Source organism: Triplophysa rosa, linkage group LG24 (genome assembly GCF_024868665.1).
Source record: "Triplophysa rosa linkage group LG24, Trosa_1v2, whole genome shotgun sequence".
Lineage (NCBI taxonomy): Eukaryota > Metazoa > Chordata > Actinopteri > Cypriniformes > Nemacheilidae > Triplophysa > Triplophysa rosa.
Window position 1 is genome coordinate 5,562,048 of NC_079913.1, and position 21,189 is coordinate 5,583,236.

At 39.4% G+C, this 21,189-nt stretch overlaps 4 protein-coding genes across 5 annotated transcripts; 2 read left to right on the forward strand and 2 right to left on the reverse strand.

Moving 5' to 3' along the window:
- Positions 1–442: 442 nt before the first annotated feature.
- Positions 443–7,664, reverse strand: LOC130547693 (toll-like receptor 1). Of its 2 annotated transcripts, none has more exons than XM_057323898.1 (2): positions 7,266–7,664; positions 443–2,997 (listed from the first exon to the last, which is right to left on the reverse strand). In XM_057323898.1, exons 1-2 carry the CDS (start codon positions 7,277–7,279, stop codon positions 522–524), a joined length of 2,490 nt encoding a protein of 829 aa, XP_057179881.1. In that variant the 5' UTR covers positions 7,280–7,664; the 3' UTR covers positions 443–521. The 2 variants fall into 2 exon arrangements, with proteins under 2 accessions (XP_057179881.1, XP_057179882.1); XM_057323899.1 differs by lacking the exon at positions 7,266–7,664 and adding an exon at positions 3,163–3,403.
- On the forward strand, positions 4,153–11,558 carry mkrn1 (makorin, ring finger protein, 1). Its single transcript, XM_057323901.1, has 8 exons — positions 4,153–4,292; positions 5,016–5,144; positions 7,672–7,883; positions 8,729–8,949; positions 9,132–9,346; positions 9,550–9,660; positions 10,093–10,237; positions 10,357–11,558. Exons 1-8 carry the CDS (start codon positions 4,219–4,221, stop codon positions 10,567–10,569), a joined length of 1,320 nt encoding a protein of 439 aa, XP_057179884.1. The 5' UTR covers positions 4,153–4,218; the 3' UTR covers positions 10,570–11,558.
- A 1,276-nt stretch (positions 11,559–12,834) lies between these two features.
- On the forward strand, positions 12,835–15,988 carry tmem121b (transmembrane protein 121B). Its single transcript, XM_057323904.1, has 2 exons — positions 12,835–14,072; positions 14,728–15,988. Exon 1 carries the CDS (start codon positions 12,882–12,884, stop codon positions 14,070–14,072), a length of 1,191 nt encoding a protein of 396 aa, XP_057179887.1. The 5' UTR covers positions 12,835–12,881; the 3' UTR covers positions 14,728–15,988.
- Positions 15,989–16,156: 168 nt separating this feature from the next.
- il17ra1a (interleukin 17 receptor A1a) lies at positions 16,157–20,492 on the reverse strand. Its single transcript, XM_057323900.1, has 12 exons — positions 20,454–20,492; positions 20,247–20,366; positions 20,085–20,109; positions 19,851–19,997; positions 19,596–19,720; positions 19,376–19,502; positions 19,222–19,269; positions 18,946–19,100; positions 18,699–18,773; positions 18,487–18,556; positions 18,254–18,379; positions 16,157–17,875 (listed from the first exon to the last, which is right to left on the reverse strand). The coding sequence occupies exons 2-12, from the start codon at positions 20,349–20,351 to the stop codon at positions 16,512–16,514; spliced, it is 2,367 nt and encodes a 788-aa protein (XP_057179883.1). The 5' UTR covers positions 20,352–20,366; positions 20,454–20,492; the 3' UTR covers positions 16,157–16,511.
- Positions 20,493–21,189: the final 697 nt, after the last annotated feature.

A 21,189-nucleotide genomic window follows, 5' to 3' on the forward strand; every position in this document is an offset into this window, starting at 1 on the left:
ATATATATATATATATATATATACAAGATGGCTTTAATTGAAAAGGCAGGTAACAAATTATATAGATGAAGTGGTATGAAATGTTGATACACGACCTTGACCTGAAATACATGGCGGTCTATGCTTCTCTCATTCTCCTGTGATGTTTATATTTATCATAAATTAATTAACCAATATTTTAATTAACCAATATTTTTTACTTGAGAAATTGTAATTCCGGGGCTCAAATGATAAAAACGGATAAACTGTATTCACGATTAAGTTCAACATGCATTACAAGTTAATACGTGTGCACTTACAGTCCTGTAGTTTACCAGTAGATGGAGACAAAGGCCAACTCTATTTGAAAGAACTATACGTATTTGAGATGTCTTTTTTACAAATACAACGATTTGACAATTTTTTAAAATATTTTATTTATTTAACACAAAAAAAGGTTACATTTGTTCTGTACAGCAGGGTTCAAGAAACAGTAAATGAAATAAAAAAAAGAGTAAATTTGCTCATTTATATGATTCTATTTACATTATTGAGAAATTATTTTTATCTGGCACTAAAGGACATATGTCTGCAATATCCATGGCTACATCCTTCAGAATCTTGCTCTTGTCTGCCGTCTGCAAAATAGCTTTAAGATTACACCAGAATATATGCTTTTTATGTTCATCCGTGGGCCATTCAAGGTAAGTTTTCCGCCTCAGCAAGGCTCTTAACTTCAGGAACTTCTTGGGCAGAGAGTCTCCTGGTATTGGTTCCAACAGAATAAAGACCAGAGAGTCATCATTCACGCTGATAGCCCTATGCTGGGCGAAGAAAAGTTCATAATTGCACCAATGACTCTCAACAAAGTTCTTTGACAGAATAAAGAGTGTCTTGTAGCTACCCTCCACGCAATTGATTATGTTATCCACAATCCACTTTCCTGGTTCGAAGTCTCGTTCGTGGACACAAAGGGATAAACCCGACCCTTCTAATTCTGGTACCAACTTAGATTCCACCCAAGCTGAATCATGTTGACTGTAGGAAATGAAGGCGTGATAGCGAAATGTGACGTTGAGTAATCGATCATCTCTCTTGTAGGCTCTCCGCTTTACTCTTATCCACATCCAAAGCATTTTGGTGTACCACACGCCATCACAAGCATAGAAAGTAATTGCCACAGCAGCTCCTATAGTCAGTAATATAGGCAGGACCACTGCAACCTGAAGGCCCGGCTGACAAGACAGCCACCCAAGCTTATATTTCACCAAGAGCCTTCCAGAAAATGACGGCGGGGTACCACAAGCATAATCTTGAGGCCAGTCAGGGAGAAGTGATTTATTGAATGCTTTCAAAAACCAAAAAGAATCACAGTCACAGCTAAATGGATTGTGCCCTGCTTTCAAAGTCCTGAGGCTGGAAAGACCTTTCATTGCATTCTGGCTAATAAATGTAATTGCATTCTGGTCAATGTACAAGCTTGCCAGTGCTGGTGCGTTAAGATCCACTGGGATGACCTGTATGCTGTTAAAGCTTAAAATGAGGTGCGTTAGCCTGGGAAACTGTGATGCAATATTTTGTGGAATAACACTGATGCCTGTTTTTGATAGGTCGATCTTATGGAAATACGGTGAGAGGCAACTGAACACTTTATTTCCAAGATTGTTGTGACTGAGACTCAACTCCCTCAAATGGTAGGGCCAAAAGCATTGCATATTGCTTATGAAAATGGAATTGAAACTCAAATCAAGAGACTCTATGAGCTGCATGTCCTTAACCTTTTTGGCAATGTAGGCAAGGTCACTGAAACGGTTGTGGCTGAGCGAAAGACGCCTCAAGGCAGGAAATACTTTTTGTGACGAACAAAACCACCAGAACCCAGAATCATCCAGAAGATTGTTGGACAGGTCCAAGATCTGTAGCGACCGTATGGATGGAATTAGACTGCACGGTAGGATATTCATCCCTGAGCCAGAAAACTTCAAGTTAGTCAGCTGATTGACTAATTCCATACTTGTGTTTATAATGGGATAACGATATTGATAGTGGTGCACGCCGTCAAGTAAAAATGCTCGTAAACGTGTTGTGTGTTTCTGCTTTGGTAGCTGAAAGCCATCGGGAGTGTCCTCATTATAGGTAATATTTAAAAAAGCAATTTCTTCAATAGATGACTTCCAAATGTTTTTGAAAAGTTTAACCATCACCGAGCTGTTCAGCCAGGTATCTACGATGCTTAGGTTTCTGAGGACACGCAAGTCTTTAAACATCACGAACGGGTCACTCTTGATGTTACACTGATCTGGAAATAATTGAACCAACTGGATTTTCTTGGTTTGGATTTGATCAAAGTCTATAATGATGTTTTTGAAAATGTCTAAACGTTGACAAAAAGTCACTTTGAGAACCACTTCCTCTAATGATTTTAGTTGTGAAAACGAGCCTTTTTCGTAGTGTTGCAATTCAGTGCCACTTCCAAATGTGACTTTTTTCAAAAGTATATTTTGAAGAGGAACAAAGTCGTCCACATTAACAAAAGTAGCTTCTTGGCTACCGACTGCAAGGATAGAAAGATGACTTAGGTTACCAAATGATCTTGGAAGTGCGTAGCTGGGATATCGATTGCTGGAAAGATCTAAGATGTTAAGCTGGGGCAAAGGCAAATTGGGGATGGTGGTCAGATGATTGTGGGAGATGTTAAGAACTTTGATTTCAGAGTTGCTGCTGAAGGCATCGGGAGAGATGTATTGAAGTCCACAAAGTGTAACTTTGAGGAAGCAGAGATGGATTAATCCAGAGAGATCCCCATGAACAATGCTGAAGATGTTGTTGTGGGAAACGTCCAAATATACTGTGTCATCTGATATATTTGATGGTATTCTTCTTAGGCCCGTGTTGTAAAGATCTTTTGTGTGCTCCGTCGAAGTGGAACAAAGTCCAAATTTGCCATCTTCACAATGTGCTTTAAACAGAAACACGATCAGACACGTGAACTCCAGAGGCCAGTTGGTGGTCAACATACTGTGAAGATAAAATATTAAAATAGAAAACATTTTTTTATGTAAATACGAAAGCACAAAAAATGATACATTGTTCTTATTTTACCATTTAATTTATCAACAAATAACCCTTAACCTCAAATAAATAAATTGCATCTGAAATAAAGTTGTAGAAATGGTCATTTACCTCAGACTTCACCTGTTGCCCTCACAAAAGACATGCAAATGCAACATGAATAGGAGTTTATGTGCAAAAAAAACCAAGTGATTATACAGCCTTATAAAGGCGTGGCATTAACCAATAAAAAATTACACAATAGCCACTGTGTTTTCTTGAACTTCTCTAAACACCTAAACTTCTCTAAATTTCCAGAGGGGAATCCCTTATATGAATTTGTTTTTTAATTCGATCACATGCTTTCTAGAAACATCTTATTTTGTTTTTGTCATATTTGTTTTAATAAGTATTCATGTCTTTGTAATTTGAAATAAATGTCTACAATTATATATCCTTGAAGTTTTTTTATTATTTATTTTCATAGTTTCACTTTTTCTGGATATAAATTCTAGTTTTAAATCTGTTGCATTGAAGGTCACATTCCAAGATTGCATGACTACACAATTGCACATTCACATTCTGTCCTGCAGCTATTCCACCAACTCAGTCTATTCTAGAATATATTACATTCTATTTTCTATACTATAAAGTCTATTTTTTACATTTTCTATATATAGCGTACAAGATGCTTGGAATTTACTCAAAATGTTAATACAGAAACAAGACGTATTTGTCAACAGTCACAATGTTTTTAAAAGAGGAATACCCAGTCTTTCACTATGAGATGCTGTGTTAGAAACCACAGGACAGTGACAGGGACTTTCCTTCACACTGTTTTACAAACTCTGTTTACATTCTGTTTACTGCGCACTTTATAATAAGTGTTAGTGAGTTGAATAAAATAATGTTTAACTTCAGTAGAATCCACCTGCGAAGAAAGCTCTCCTGTCTAGTATCCGCATATGCACTAGCAATGTCTAAAAATATTATTTTTAATATAAACGAAGCGTAACTGGCACTGCGGAAAACCCCATCTTCGTTTTTCCGAAAACATCCGACAACAATGCGTCTCTTGCTTCCGAATACACCCGATGACGCCGGCTCCTTCGACTTTCCGAAAACAGCCGAGCGCGAAGCGGCCGCTTTCCGGAAGATCCGGGTGCTGTGGCTTCAACATAAACAGCAATGGCGGAGGCAGCGGCAGCGTCAACGGTGGCTCCAGCAGTTATCGGAGGCTGGACCAAGCACGTAACCTGCAGGTTAGTGAAAATTCGCATAGCAACAGAGTTATGTCAGTGTTAGATGGCCATAAATATAGGAAGCGCAAACGGCTGTCTGATCGTCGATGGCGAGGCGTTCGACAGCGCCGCTGTCTTTGTGCTGAAGTGGATGTGTGTTTGTTGTTGTAACGCAGCGATGAGTGGTTGCTGTTTGCGATCTTTTCTTTCTTTCTGTTTCTGCAACATCCGTGTTTGTGTTTGCAACAAGGCAGCACCTACACCACATATGGCATTCAATTTGACAGCTCAAAGTTCAAGGGAGCCATTAAAATCAGACTGGGCACCTGCCAGTGTGTCAACCTTGGTGATTTATGTGTCTATGATTTCTGTACCTTGCTTTTTTTTGTTCGTAGTCAGATTTGACAAATAATCCCTTTGTTTCTCCTTTTATGTTGAGGTATAAGTTGTGTCAAGCAATATCAATACCGTGTTGAGGTTGTCAAATGTAACGTGCAAATATCAATGATTTGGATATATTGTTAATAAATGTGGGTGATTTATCATGCATAATGGTCTCCCTATGTATTATTTTTATATCTAAATCTGTGTATGCCGTGCAACACATATCAATTATTATCTTTAATAGCGCACAGCGAATAATTGAACATGTGAAACTTTGTTTAGCTTCTGGCTGTCTAGTTTAGCTGTACAAGCCTACAAATGCATTGTATGGCTGTATCTCAAAATCTACTTCTTTTCTAGATATTTCATGCACGGTCTTTGCAAAGAGGGTGACAACTGTCGATATTTACACGACCTCAGCAGCTGCAAGCCGACCATGGTCTGCAAGTTCTTCCAAAAAGGATGCTGTGCTTTTGGGGACCGTTGTAGGTAAGATGCATAATGATAAGGCGTGATTCGCACTGCATTACGACCAGGCGTGTTTCCCTAAAATGTGCTTTAAAACAACTTGCTTTTGACTTCATCTACATAGCTATTTTGAAATCCCGAAGGTAACGTTATCTGTATTTCTGTGTTGGGGACTGCGGCACGTGAGCGTGTTAAATGCACTTGCGGCTTCTGAGAAGTGTTGTGCATTGCTTCATCGCTTGTGACATACGATATGCACAATTTTCTGTAAACAAGTTGTTGAATCAAAACAGGACCGCTTAAACTGTAGTCGCAATGAACTGCTTTATATCGTAGGACATTGAGTTTCATCTAGTTAATGTTGTACAGCTAAATTTGTCTAGACAACAGATGCAATGGAAAAGAATGGCCCAAACGCTCCACCTTTAGCTCACTGACACTTTAAGAAAGCCATCGGTTGAAAGTGCATGTACGCCTGAAGCAGTGTAAAAATTAGCCTGCGAGCCAGACGGTGCAGACAGTGTTTGTCTCATGTGTCTGCGGTCAAGTGCATCCCCATAGTAACTGCAACCCCCAGCACAGCAGTATGGGAATGTCTTTGTTTGCCGAGGCTGTTCTGTGACAGCGTTATGTCTCGGCGAGAGCTCCCTCTTGCTCTGATTGAGAGGGCCGTTCCTGTGGTTTCACGGGCTTGATCTTAAATATCTGATGTCTGGGATCCGGATTGATGCCTGACGGAGCTGTATTGTCAGGATTACAATTCTTGCGCCTGTCTGAGGGAGATGCAGTGCGGCTTTTGTCCCCTACCGCATTATTGTTCTCATGTCTGGGGGGTGGGGGTGTTACGGGTCGACCAGCTTCATTGAGTGTCCATAGAAAGGCCTTCAATGTATGCGTTATTATGGCTGGATTCCTTGGCTTTGTCTCTCTCTCTCGCTCTCTCTCCCCCCTCCACCACCACTCTGGGGGCCAAACAGAGCAATACACTGCAGTCTGCATGGCAATTACATAACCCCAGTGTGTTAACATGCATGCTGTCTCTCTACCCCTCTCTCTCTCTCTCTCTCTCTCTCTCTGTGGCTGTTGCTACTGCTACTGTCGTCAGGTTCATTTGGTTCGCGCCGCCATTCTGCAGTAGCCACTTGTGCTTCCACTGTCATTTATTCATGTGACCTCATCCACCTCCACATATAGACTGACACAGATATACACACTTGGAACGTCTGTGAGCACTTAAGAAAAGCATTTCAAAGCTTGCTTTGGTAAACAATAATGAAAGGACGTTTAAAAAACGTCATTTAAAAAAACGCCTCTGGCTCTTTCTTTTTGAAGCACCGCGTTAAAAACTGTCCGACCAATAAGATTGGCGCTTTTGTTCACGTGTCTGGAGCTGCTGAAGTTACAGTAAAACACGACTTGGTGGCATCGAAAAACGCTGGCAATAAGCGTGCGCAATTGTCGCGTCTGTGTGTACAAGCCCTTATTAGTCATCACAATTTTTTAAAGATTTTTATCTGAAGAAGACACTTTGTTAGTGTTAATTAGTTAGTTTGTTTTAAGTTTGTGAAACTTTATTTTACAGTGTTTAGTTCAAAAATATGTTACTTAATTATATTCTGTAAACTATTGTCCCTGTAGCTCAAATGGTAGCAGACAGCGTTCAAGAAACATTGCAACACATAAAAACACACACCAGGTACACAATATAACCATCTACAAGTTGCGTGTAAATGTAATTATAACAAACACAATATATAAGTTTTACAAATTACACATTAAGTGCACTTAGTTTACAAGTATTACTTAATATTTAAAAACTGTAATAATAACAATTGTAACACTGTAAAATAAATGAAGTGTGATTTACAGTAAGGGTTTTTTTGCATTTGAAATGTCAGGAAATGTAATTTAAGCGAAAACCCCATTTCAGGAAATATAAAGCATGGCATTATGAGCAATATTATAATTATATACAAGTCATTTTATGTATTTGACGAATCAAAATTAATTTGGTTTTATGATGGCCTTTTACAAAAGGAAATAACATGAACAAGATACATTAACACCAGTTGGGCTGTTTTGTGAGGTTATGACATCATTTCTGTAAGTGGCTAGTCGCTACTTTGCGAGTCATGTACTCACCATGGTAACCACATTGGAAGTTTAGAAAAATATCACCAGTGGCAAACACTGTGACACCTAAAACCGAGAAGAAACAACAAAACAACATAATTATAATGTGCTGAAGTTTTTCATCGAATTTAAGGCCTTTAAAATACGTTTTGAAGTCACCAAAAAAAAAACCCTAGAAGATTTTTGCATATGTTCTCTTTCTTGATGGTGAGATAGGATCTCTGTGTGGGTCGTACTGTCTGTTGTTGGACTGCTTGTTCTTACAAAAATCTCACTGGGTAGTAGATGTTTTTAAAAGCATCCATGCTACACTATAGGCTTTGGCTGGTATTCTCATTATGTTGCATGGCTTATCTATCAGTCTACTCTTTACTGTCTTTATAAATCTTTTCATTTCATTTGCATTTTGTCCCAGGTATGAACATACCAAACCTACCAAGCAAGACGAAGCCCCTATTTCTAAGCCGTCTGTGCCGCTGTCCGCTGCTCCCCTTGCTGGCACTCCTGATCCAGCGTCTGATGGACCAGGTGGCACGACCGGCGCCCAGGAGAAGCCCCACAGCTCGGGGGCAGTGGACTGGGTCAATGCCGCAGAGTTCGTGCCAGGGCAGCCCTACTGCGGGAGGGGTGAGTGCAGCGGGCAGAGATGTTTAGATAACGCTGCAAAGTTGTTCTGAGAATAAAAACAAAGCATTTAAGTTTGATATGGGCATAAATACAATTATGCATAAAACTGTCACTTTTTTTTTAGATTTGCACTAGACTTATTCGGTGTTACCCATTATATACTAATACAAATCCGAATGAACAACTTCGTGTGCGATGTATAGATGTACGATTCCCAAGCGATGCGGCAACTTGATGCATGAATACAGAATGTGCAAATGTCTTTGAATGTCTTTGAAAGCATCCAATCACAGTTCAGTGTTGGAACAGTCCGCTTTATGATGCTGCGTGGATAATTGGCCCTGTTACTAAAATTGGACTGACCCTGCACACAAAGCACATCTTAGGTTATGCTTTACCACTGTATAATCCTGTTCTCACTGGCCCTGGCCCACTTAAATTCATCTTAAGTGGCGACTTCATCAGCAAAGAGCTGAAGGAATAGTGCTGTTTCAATTCCTAGTTTTTGGAAGGCGGCCAAAAGCTCTGGCATTATCAGACTAGCAGGTGCATTTTCATTTGGGTTAACTGCAGTGTGTTTTCAAACCGTCTCTATATAAAGGATTACGCTTCAAGCTGACCGCGGACAAACATGTAAATAAATTTGACTATTTATTACATCTCTCTTGTAGGTCATTTATGCCTTGTACATGAATTTGCATTAAGCACAAAAGTGCTACATTCAACGTCGTTTTGAAACGCCTGTGATTTGGCGCAGTTATCAATGTTTTAAGATAAATGAATCGCTTCCGTTTTATTATGATATTATATTAAACATCCGATCATTTCATTTTGTTTCCTCTTAGCTGACCCAGTGCTGTTTGAGGGTTCTGGCCCGCTCATCGAAGAAGAGTATGAGAAAGATATAGCTAACAAAGAAATGAAGAAACAACTTTGCCCGTATGCTGCCATCGGCGAGTGTCGCTATGGTCTTAACTGCGCGTATCTCCATGGTGACGTTTGTGACATGTGCGGCCTACAGGTGCTCCATCCAACTGACACCTCTCAGCGCTCGCAACACATCAGGGTGAGTTGTAGAAACAATAACACAGACTTATTTTGTCTGTGCATTTAAAAGAATAATTCACTCAAAACTAAAAATTCCCAAATTATTTATGTATGTAGCATGCAAACGGTACAATTGTTACAGCTCTTGTTCTGTTTTGTTGTACTATAACATTAAGAACAGATATCGTTTGTTAATATCAGGCCTGCATCGAGGCTCACGAGAAGGACATGGAGATCTCGTTTGCCATCCAGCGCAGCAAGGACATGATGTGTGGCGTGTGCATGGAGGTGGTGTTCGAGAAAACCAACCCGAGCGAACGCCGCTTCGGCATCCTCTCCAACTGCAGCCACTGTTACTGCCTCAAGTGCATCAGAAAATGGAGAAGCGCCAAGCAGTTCGAGAGCAAGATCATAAAGTATAACCACCCTTACGATAATTAAATGAGTACTAAAATTAAAGAGACTTTAAGGAGGCTGTGTTAAATCTTTCGTACGATTATTATCTTAGCAGAGTGAAATTGCAATTGTCCACTTCTTGTCAAAAAGATGATGCTTTTGCCCACAATGAAAGAGAAAACCATATTTTTCGGATTGTGACAAATTGATGTTCCTTTGTCAGGTCCTGCCCAGAGTGTCGAATCACATCCAACTTTGTCATACCAAGCGAATACTGGGTAGAGGACAAGGAGGAGAAGAAGAAACTTATTCAGAAGTACAAGGATGGCATGGGGTACGTACTAAAGAATTATACATACTAGAATTGAGTTAAAAAGAAAAACACCTGTCATTTACTTAACCTCACTTCATTATTTGTATCATTTGTAAAACAGGAAAGGTTAAATTTGGAATAATTCCTTTTTCCATATAATGAAAGTGAATGGGGACCATGGCTGCCAAGCTTCTAAATGGAAAAAAGCACCATGAAATGATTCAGTTTGCACAACTTCTGTACTATATTCTAAGTCTTCTGAAGATATATGATGTCCGAATATACATGGCGGAATTATTTCTAGTCCATTGCAGAGTAAATGACAGTATTTCAATTTTTGGGTGTACCGTTTCTTTAAATATGCAGCATTGTTGCGAAATTAGCTGAAACTTGCTTTTTTTGTGTAGTTATTAGTGTAACTTAACATCAACTATCCGTCCTCTTGTTTTCCAGGACTAAACCATGCCGGTATTTTGATGAAGGCCGTGGGACCTGTCCGTTCGGAGCCAACTGCTTTTACAAGCACGCCTTCCCAGACGGCCGTATCGAGGAGCCCCAACCCCAGAGGAGACAGACCGGCTCTAACGGAAGAAACCGGGTAAAGCTATACTTTTGACATGAGTGCCATCATTTGCGTGAAAGCATATCGCCTTTACTTTAATCACGTAAAGGAATTTGATCTATCGAGCCATTAATGTAATCGGTTTTGCGTTGCAGAACTCCAGACGTACGCCGCTTTGGGATCTTCTCGACGAGCGGGAGAACAGCGACTCCTTCGACAACGAGGACGAGGAGATGGTGACGTTTGAGCTAAGCGAGATGCTCCTCATGCTCCTGGCGGCCGGCACAGACGACGACAACACCGATTCAGAAGATGAGTGGGACTTGTTCCACGAAGAGCTGGACGATTACTACGAGCTTTACCTATAGCATCCTTCCCGAAGTCTAACCCCGTGCCCTCCATTTCTATCCCTGTTAGAAACTAGACGGGATTCTGTCTCGTGTGGCTGATGGGCAGTAGCGTCTTTTCTCCGTGTTGTGGCAGTGCCTTTCAGCAGGCCGTTAAAAACGATGAATTCATTTCAAAGTCGATAAATGAATAAAAAAACACACGTCAAAAGGCATACGAATAGCTCTTGTGATAAACTCTTTTCTAAAAAAGCCTTCTCCATACTGTCCATGTCTGGTTAACGTACAAGAAAAAAGTATAAAGAGCAAAAACAAAAGTAATTTAAAAAGCGCAAAAAAGGACACTAAGTTATAAATATATATATATATATATATATATGATCGGAAAGCTAATAAACCTTGTGTGGGTTTCACATGTTTATCATTGACTGTGAGGATACAGCGACTGTATGACTTCACTAACTGGTGGCTGTTATAATGCTTCAGATATTTTAAAAATATCTCTCTTCTCATGCACTGATTTTGACTGGGTGGTGGTGAGTTCTGTGATGTCACAATGCACTCTGTAACGTTCACGCGGGGCGACCTGTAACATTGAACATTTAACCCTTAATAAGGTCCTTATGTTACTCTCTAGTAAATGATCCACTGAGTTGTTTTTGTACATGTTTAGCTGTACCTGATGAGCTGTGGTATTCAATGGACAGTCCCACCTAAGAACTGAGTGCACCGATACTGCTGTGAATCTGGGCTCCCGAAAGCGGACTTAAATGCATTCGAATATGAAGCCGAATGTTTCATCAGTTTAACTGTCTGTTAATTGTAAATCTGTTTCGCTTCAGTGAGTATTGCATATTAAGCTCATTTGGCAGTAGTCAGACCACAATCACCCAATTGTTATTCGGTTCTTGTCGAACTTGGTTGAAATGCATATGTTTATACAGAAATGTGCTTGTTTTCTATGGTTCAGAACCATCCAACGTAACTTGAAATTAAAGTTTATTATCAAACGATTCTGGTGTGGTGTTTCATCTGAATTTAGTAAGCTCATTCAGCCATTCTGAAGTTACAGATAAAGCTGAATGGCTTTCTTTCTTCTGCGGAACACAGAAAATAAAGTTTTAAAGAACATGGGTAATTGACTTCCGTTGTATGGACACAAAACAACATTTTGTGTACCGCAGAAGAGTCATTCGTAGTTTTTGAACAAGGGGGGTGGACAAATGATGATGATCAAGATTTGTTCTATTTTTGTTGGGTGAACTATCTTTAAGGCTGCTAATAGGTTAAAATATAACTTTCATGTCTGTTACATTCTCAATCTGTATGCTGTTTTATCTTGTGATTTTAGAATATACCTCCACTCTCTTGGTTATGAATTCATAAGTGTTTATGTGGTGCTAAACTGATATAATTCCATATTGTACCAACCAATGTCTATAAAACAATGCACATTACAGCCTATGAAAAGAACTATATTTGTATGTGAAATATGCAAACTGATACTGTAACATTTTATAAAGCTTTGTACATTACTAAAGAGTTATCACCAGACTGTCCCACAAAACCAGGACAAAGAATAATACTAGTTCAAACTATAGGTTTCTGTTGTCCTACATTGGGCTTCTGTAAGTTATTATGCATGAATGCACATCATCATACGAACAAATGTAGACTGTATCTGGGTAGACTACACTCGGATTGCTCACAGCAAACCTTTTAAGATTGATGGATGCAATAAACCGCAGTTTACATTCAATAAACACATGAGCGGATGCTAAGTAGCCTACTCAAAATGAAACAATGCATCCAACAAATAAATAAATAAAAATATGAAGCAAAACTTTTATATATTTATATATACAACTTTTAATATTAATAATGAGAATATTTATTTATAAATATTACATAAACAGCCTATTCGACTTATTGTTAAAATGTTGTAATTGTTGTACAATTGTTCAAATGACTTTTTAAAATTTTCTTACTCTGAATGAAAGGCATTCAGTAATTGAACAAAACAATCTGTAACAATATTCTCAGAAAATATGGATTATAAATTATGATTAGTGCTTTTGGGTAAAATTGTATTTGTATTAAGTTGTATTTTTAAAGAAATATGATCTAAAAAGTGCATCTGATACATGTGTATATTTAGTTTGATAATTTGCCTCTAAATGCTCTAGTCTGGTCCTCTACAAAGGTGCTCATTCCATTCCAACACAATGCCATTCCAGGTTTTCCTCCTCAGCCCAACCCCCCCCCCCCCAAATCCGCTATCATTACACACATAGCAGAGCCAAAACAAGCCGAGGGGAGAAGGCACGAGTACAATGACTGCTGAAATCATAAAAGACATCTCCGCGACAAGCTTTCCCCAACCCGACTCACCTGTCTCATCAGCACCAGAAAACGGCCAGCTGTTATTCATCCGAAACGTCGCGTCCCGTCGGGATACGCAGACCACCAGCGGCAGCGCGAACCTCGACGGGGGCAGCTCCCAGCCCCTCGTATCCTCAGCCACAGCCGAACCCCAGTCGTACACCATGACATCGGGCGAATTCATGCGATCCACGCCTGTGTTCGCGCAGAGATCCAAGAAGAACCTGTTTTTTAAGATCTTATGTTTCCTCGTGCTCCTTCTCCAGGGTGGCATGCTGGATTTCTACCTCATCGTCTTCACGGATCTCTACTGGTGCTCGTGGATAGCCACGGATTTGGTGGTTATATCGGGATGGGGGATCTTCTTCATGAAAAACGCGAGAAGCAAACGAGAACGCGCTTGCGGTTTCCACCAGAAAGGCTCCATCTTCGGCTGCAACCTCGGGGAGTTCACCTTCGCGTACCTGGCATGGCTCATCTATGTGATCGCGTCCACCCCGAAGGTGGTGCTCGTTTTGGAAACGTCCATCCTGGATCTCATCGCCCTGAAAGTGCCGTTCGGCATCACGGGGTTTAAAATAACCGTGTTACTCTGTGCGCCCTTACTTTACTGTCTCATCAACGCCATCATTGAGGATCCCAACGGTGCCACGCGTTTCCATTCTCAAGGTTGCTTCCTGGGCACCTGCATTGACATCCTGGACAGCTTCACTTTGGTGGAAATGCTCCTTAAAAATGAAATTCCCGACGTGTACCTTAAGTACACGGTCATATCTGTGTATTTCATCGCGTTGGGCGTTCCGGTTGTGTGGCTTTATGAGTTGACGGCCTCGGAGATGAACTGTCGCTGGATATGGGCGAGGTTCTTCACCGGTTTACTGGTTAACGCACCGTTGCTGGTGGTCAGATGTTTCATCGTGTTCGTTTACAAAACGCCCGTTTCTGTTTTCATGTTCAAAAACGTGTTGTTTTTGGGGTGTAAGTCCCTGGAGATGATCGATCAGTGCGCGTCTCTGAGGGGTGCCCGGAGGTTTTCACGTGGACGCGGCGGGAACGCGGCCCAGTTCTCTCATTGCGTTTCAGAGAACGACATGTGTCCTCACGGTTATGTGAACACGTTGGCTGTCAATACTCAATCGTAGGTGCGTACTACACAGTGTGTGTCAGCCCATTTAAGGGGAGGTACTACAGGTGAAGGGTTTTCTTCTTTTAATTTGCTTTTAGTCGAATGAATGAATCCAAAGTAGCCTAATAAATAAATAGGAGCCTTTTGTGACTCCCCGCTTAAAAAAGCAAATTAAAGCACCAACATTCTTACTAAATATGCAAGTAATTGTATATTGTAACAAAGGTAAAATGAAAACTTTTTTGTTTTGTGTAGAACAGTGTTTCTCATCTGGGGCCCTAAAACGATTGAAAAACAACAAGCATTAAAATATACAAAAATAACAAGAACAATATATTGCTTGGTGTTTAGTTATTTTTTATAATGATTGACGAATATGCATCTTTCAAGTCTCTTTAAACTGTGAGGGGAATCCATAGATGGTGAATCAAAGAGTTATTTATTTCAACAATATTAAAATAAATATATATTTGATAAAAAAAATTAAAGCATTAAGAAAGCAAATTTTAAAATGTCCTAATGTTAACTGATGTAAATTAAACGGGCCTAACAAAGTTTATTAAATATTGGCTGATGTTGCAATGTCTAAAATCAATTCCGCCAAAACTATAATTTATGCCTGTAGTACCTTCTCTAATGAATGATGTGTCGTGCTCCTTCACCCTGAACAGGTGCTACAACCAAACCACTCAATGTGCCAATGAAGAAACATTCCCACCTGTGACCTCTGCCGTATTTACTCCATGTTATGGACGTGACTGTATACCAGTGCTTACACGACGATAATGACGAAAACCTTTTATTTGCACTTGTTTTGTGAGGCACTTTAATTGCGTGAGAACTGCAACAGGGGAAATGTTATAAGTGCAATGTTGTATCATTTATTTTCTATGTCCTCGATCTTTTTTCAGTAGACTAACATAGGCTGATGTTTCTAGTGTTTTCAAAGATGTTCCTAAACGCACTTCTCAAAAGCGTAAATATGCCTTGTGACTTGTACACCAGATTGTGATCGTGATGTGGTCCCTTCCCATTTCGAATTCTTGGCCAATGGCAGTGGTACTTACGAATGTGGAAAGGTGTATGATACAGATTTATGATGTTTCTTAATGTTAATAGACGACTTTAAGTATAGAATCTATGAGGATAACTGTAATACATCTTTAATGACCAAACTTTCACGTGCCGGCCACATCCAGCCATATCACTTCCATGGTGCCGTCCCATCAGAACTAGGCTACCTCTCTCTACCAGAAACCATGAACACGTGGGGTTATTAACTTCAGATGCTATACATTCATTCCAGCAATTAAGGTATTATCACAGTTACTGATATTTTAACTGGCTGAGAAAATGCTATTATTTTATTTGATAAAAAGATAGAATACAAGGACTCTACATGCACTGCATCTGTCGGAATGATAATCCAGACATGCATATTACAAGATCAATGTACATTACTTACACCAAGAATTACAGCAATCCATATACCAAGTCTTAAAAATAATTCGCTTTCTATTTAAATCTCACTCCAACTCTCAAGCTTAACCTAAAAGGCAAACTTGTCGTCACTTATCAACAAGGTTATACGCAGAGTATATATATATATATATATTAACAACATATTACTAACCAATGTGCATCTTATTATTATTACGTTAACATATTACTATTTTATTTTTGTGCTTTGAGGATGGGGTACAGGGTGAGCTAAATGTGTTAAATATGCAGGCCGACAGTGCATTATGGGATTTTTGTGCCTCATCGCGCAGTATATAACCCAACAACTGTATATCACTGCATACTACGCATGTTTTTTTTAACTACAGGTTTTATTGTATGTACAGTACAAAACCTTTTGATAAGGAACGCTATTTCCAAACCCAACTCTATATTTATCCACTTTAATGTTTTACAGAGGATTTTCTCACAAGGGCTTTATTTTGCAAATTGTGTTACGGTTTACATACACGACATAATTTGCACGGCAACAGTCCGGATAAATACTGGTTAGATTAGGTAAAAAAATAAAACTCCGATTAAATTAAGTATTATTGACAGATATTTAATAAAGAGTATGGTAAAAAGCACATGACAATATTACCAAAGAGTGCTGCTTTATAAAATTAGAAACATAGTCAATGCAATTATATACAGATTCTAACAGAATAATAGCTGACAAACTGTAAAAACAACAATCAAAATAAAAAGCAATTCCAGTGCAATATACAAACAAATTTACTGAACAAGCCCAACAGAAATACTTTGACTTGTGTTGAATAGTTACACATAAGCTTGAAAGTGTGTGCTCTGCTGTTCTGTATAAACCTGTTTATTAAAGATACTTGTACAGTAAAAGTGATCTGATCGCACTCATGTGCCAATGTCATCATTTCATATATATCAGAAATTGTTATATAAAATAATTACATAGTGTATATTAATCTCTCTAACACTATCTGGAACTATAGCCCTGGTCCGACCCCTCTGATGGTCTGGTTTGTGAAGCTCCATCCATTTCATGTTCCTCCACCTCCGCTGGTTGGGATAAGTCCATCTCCTGGTTTAACTGGAAGCTGTCTTCCATTGACGGCGGAGGTGCTGTGACTTCCCGAAGAGTCCAAAAAGTGTTAAATAAGTCCACCAGCTGCTGAACAGCTTGTTCGGAAGGCGGCGCAAAGGACTGACCATCGCTGTTCGCCGTCTGACAGCTCTCCGACTGTTCCCCCACGGAAAACATTTCATTCAATCTTGACTCCAAAGGAGGATGTGATGGTTCCACAGATACTGGTTCACCGGGGACATACGGGTAGCTCTCGGGGCCATTGGGGATCATACCAACGATAGATACTTGAAGAGGAGGTTCCACTTCTGGATGATTGGAAACCACTTGGCTGTGATGCGAATTGACCACGGGACTAATCATCCTGACGGAGGACTCCTCAGGGATGTCATGAATTTGTGGAATCACGGCGCAAACGCTGTGGATCTCCTGGTGGATTTCCACCTCATTCACGAGGATCGGAAGACCGTGGTTATACACAGGCTTCAACTCGTAAATGGGCTGCACTCCAGTTTGGATGTCAAGAAGCGGGCTGGACTCTCCTCTCACGTCGTCTTCGCTGTTCACGCACTCGCTCTCGAACCAATCCGGATTCTCCATTTGGTAGGCCTGGAAGGTTTCTACTGCATCCCTCAAGGCTTTTCCCGAAGGGCACTTGTAGTAGTCGTCTTTGCTGATTCCTTTAATGCAATGCATCATCCCCTGCTGATATTTCTCCATGTCGAGGATGTGAAAGTAGAGCTCTTCGAAATGCTTCATCAGCTTGTACTTCACCGCAATGTCAAACATAGAGGGCACGTTGCAGTCGCTGCTTATGTCATCGAAGTACGCCACCAAATACTTCCCGTAGGAAGCGGGATACTGCATATCAGGTGTGATCAGCTGGAGGGCGAGGGTCAGCATGTCTCCCATCGGAGATCGTGCGTCTTCCCGTAGAAGGATGCGAGGCTCACCGCAGATAGCGCCCCATTTCGCTTGCACCCCTGGGGAACACAGGACCAGGATCTTGCCTGAGTTTTGCTCGATGCGACGCTTTTGTTGCTCGATCCACTGTAAGCGGCCGATGGTGCCGAGCCATGTAGTGTCGAGCAAGTCTAGCACGACCTCCACCCCGCATTTGGCCCGCAGGAAGGCAGAGAGTTTTAGAACTATGTCTGTGTATAGAGGATGATCCCTGGAGTAGACGATCAATACGGATCGTGAGCCAGGTGGAACAGACATTTCCGTTTCATGAGGGTCGGGAGGCGTTTCTGGATCTAAAGATATTGGACACATGAATAGTTTAAAAGGAAAATGGATGTTTTACAGCAAAATAGTCAATAGTCTCATTATATACATACACTGTAATGTGTTTAAGACAGGATGCTGCAATCGCTTTTATTTCAAACAGAGGTATTCTTATAATAATATATAGAAACACACATTCTGTTTTTAAAATCACTAGGATTTTTGTTTATATGTGTTTTGAGTTTGTTTAAATTTGTGACAGTTAACACACAAATGCACCCATATCAACTAATGGTAAATGAGACCCATTATTTTTGTTTTTATTTCAACTGTATTGTTTTAAATATTTTTTTATTTTTAAGTGACATCATAAAGATAAATTGTCTACATTAAATATTAATATTTACCTTTATGCTGTTTCCTGCAGTGCAAATAAATGGCATAAAAAGCAACGCCACAAATGAGGAGGCTTAAACCAACATAAATGATCCATAGTATTGAATTTGTGCAGGTGGGGGTAGTTGGAAGTGGTTCTGAAAAACATACAATTATAGATCTTATCAAATATATTATATTATAAACAGGTTTTATCTACAACAAATGGCAGTCAAAAGCTGCATTAAAACGTTGCCATACACACCAGGACAAATGTTAAATTTGTGATTCTTTCGGCGACAGTCATTACCACACTTAGGGAAAAATGGCTTGATCTAAATTAAAAGACGTTGTTAAAAAAACACAATTACAATTATAAACATTACATAAAAGAAGCATTTATTCTTTACAGTAGCATTAGTGTATTATTCATAATCCATTTAAGATGGTATGAAATGAATGATTATGACTACACGCCTCAGCATCAAAATTGCAGCAAGTCTTCGGCCAGTTATCCAGGTCATACGTCACATTTAGTAATGTCTGACTATCCTAAAAAAAAAAAAGAGTGTGCATTGTGACATTTACAAGGTTGGCTCTTGATGTGAGAGATTCAGCAAAATGTTTGAACCTTATTAGGAAAATATCCCAAATTATTCATGTATACATGTATTTGGATCTATCTCATATATCTCATTTAATAAAAGTGTATGTAAAAATGTACCTTAAAAAGAGTCTTCGTTTGGCTGTCCTTGTTGCACCTTACAAAAACATTGTACTTTTCTGCATTCTCTCCAGGATTAAATGCCACAGATAGAACAGGCTTGCCATCCAGACCTACGGTCTTCCCCGCGGTAACATTAGGTTGCCACGTTTCCCCTAGGAGATAAGTCAAATGAATTTCCTAAAATCCTTCAACCTTCTCACAAAATATAGCCAACCAACTTTTCGATATGTGTTTCTATGTATATGCTTGTCTAGTTAACATAGTTCCTCTCACCTATTTCATAACAGATTTTGGTCGGGCGAATCAAAGGATCATCACAATCTGTGGATAAATAGTTAATAATCTGAATATAAATCTTCATCCAGCATCAATATTTCTGTGTTTTTACTTTAAAAGAGCAAAGACGTCAGTGTTGTACGTTATTTACCTGGAACAACAACTCTTTTGTTGATGTTGTAATTGGTGTGTTCTAAATTTGGCTTAGGAAGATTGGAGACAGTCACTAGGTATGCAAGGCCTGGATCTACCACAACTTTATCCAGAGAAAAAGACCACTAAAAACGGATCACACGTTACATTCGTGAAAAAGTCGGACAGTTTTTGAATAAAAATAATAAGAACAAATTTAATAGAAAAATAAATCTTGCCTTTTCACCATCAGAATTTTTCATGGAGTTAAACTTTTGGAGGAACATGTAATGGACGCACAGATGCGCATTGGTAGATAACTTGGTCACACTGAGCTCTGTTCCTTCCAAAAAACGTATGCTTCCTGCAAGAAATGAATTATTGAAACGTTGGTGACTGCATCTCGTACATCTGGTTCACATACACATATAATGCAAATCTAAAAAACTTGAAATGAACTCAACAAGATACACACGAAACCATCCGTAACCCACCATCATCCTTCGCTTTCCATTCTGCCACTATCACTGGCTCTAGTTCACCTTTTTTGTTAGTTCTTACATCAATAAGTACTCTTAAATCATCTGGACCACTAGGAGTGAAATTTGAAGGCTTGAGCAACCCATCATACATGCAGTTATCTATAGGGAAAATAATACAATTATTGATAAATAAAAATGTAGATATTTTTAAATAGAAAGTCCAAAGAAAGCAAACACAACACTCACTAAATTCTGGTTTACATTGTACTTCCTGGAAACAGAGAGAGAGAGAGAGAGACAAAAGATCATACAAACATAAAAGGAGCCACTAAACAAAACACTCAAAGCCAGTATAACAATAAACCCCTTTTTGCATCCGATCATCTTTATTTATCAACAATATCTTACCTTTTGTGAACAGTTCAGAGACAGCCCATCATCCATAACGTGCATGTTCAGCATTACAGGTATCAAGGTGAAAAACACGACAACTCCCAGGTACAAGAAACTCATGATGTACGTTTGATCCTACATTAACCCAAACAGAACAGAAAACATTAGGTTTATTCCGCTTTGGATTGAGTAAAGAGTGAATACGGCAGTAGCAGACAGTACAGAGTACGGTAAACAGGTTGGCGTAGGTGCAGGAAACAATCGACCTAAAAAAAACTTCCTGGAATTATGGTAATAAGCAAAGCGACGTGACACCTTTGCTGCGTATTTGTTAAAAACGGCGATTGCGTACTAGTGGTTAGTGCACTAGATAGGGCACTTTGAAGTTCGAGTGGGCGCTAATGAGCCCAGAACTTCTGTGCGTCATAACAAAAAGCGAAAGGACCCAAGGGTTCAAGTTAATGCTGGTAACGCGATGACTGGTTGTTTTTAGTGCTTTTTTCGAGGCATTTAACGTATACTTTGATTTCATCCTCGTGTTTTTAGAATATATTTTCAGGACAGTGAACATGAACGTTTAAAATATTCAATAGATAAATCTATCTATAAATTAAATAATAAAAGATGTGTAAATAAACATTATTATTATTATTATTATGACTATTCATATTATTATAAACATAAATAGCCAACTAAATACAGCGATTACATGTTTTAAATAATGTTTTGTTTACTCATTGGCATCTGCTCTGACGACGTCATATATATTTGCATACTGGATTTCTTCGGAATTTTGTTGTACGCGCTCACTTCCTGTTCGTTACACCTTCTTCACCTTTCCACACGAGGGCACTACGTCACCACTGTATGTGTAAGCCAGAAGCTGTGCTGTAAAGGTCCATTTACCCATCTTTTTTTAAAAGGTTTGTTTCTATAGTTTCCCTATGTAGATAAAAAC

Coding starts and splice junctions, on each gene's coding strand:
- mkrn1 (XM_057323901.1), top strand. CDS start 4,219: ATGGCGGAGGCAGCGGCAGCGTCAACGGTGGCTCCAGCAGTTATCGGA. Junction 5,145..7,671: donor GCTTTTGGGGACCGTTGTAG/GTAAGATGCATA, acceptor ATTTTGTCCCAG/GTATGAACATACCAAACCTA. Junction 9,347..9,549: donor TTCGAGAGCAAGATCATAAA/GTATAACCACCC, acceptor TTCCTTTGTCAG/GTCCTGCCCAGAGTGTCGAA.
- tmem121b (XM_057323904.1), top strand. CDS start 12,882: ATGACTGCTGAAATCATAAAAGACATCTCCGCGACAAGCTTTCCCCAA.
- il17ra1a (XM_057323900.1), bottom strand. CDS start 20,351: ATGAGTTTCTTGTACCTGGGAGTTGTCGTGTTTTTCACCTTGATACCT. Junction 19,998..20,084: donor ACAATGTAAACCAGAATTTA/GTGAGTGTTGTG, acceptor TTTTCCCTATAG/ATAACTGCATGTATGATGGG. Junction 18,774..18,945: donor AAACGAAGACTCTTTTTAAG/GTACATTTTTAC, acceptor TTTTTTTTTTAG/GATAGTCAGACATTACTAAA.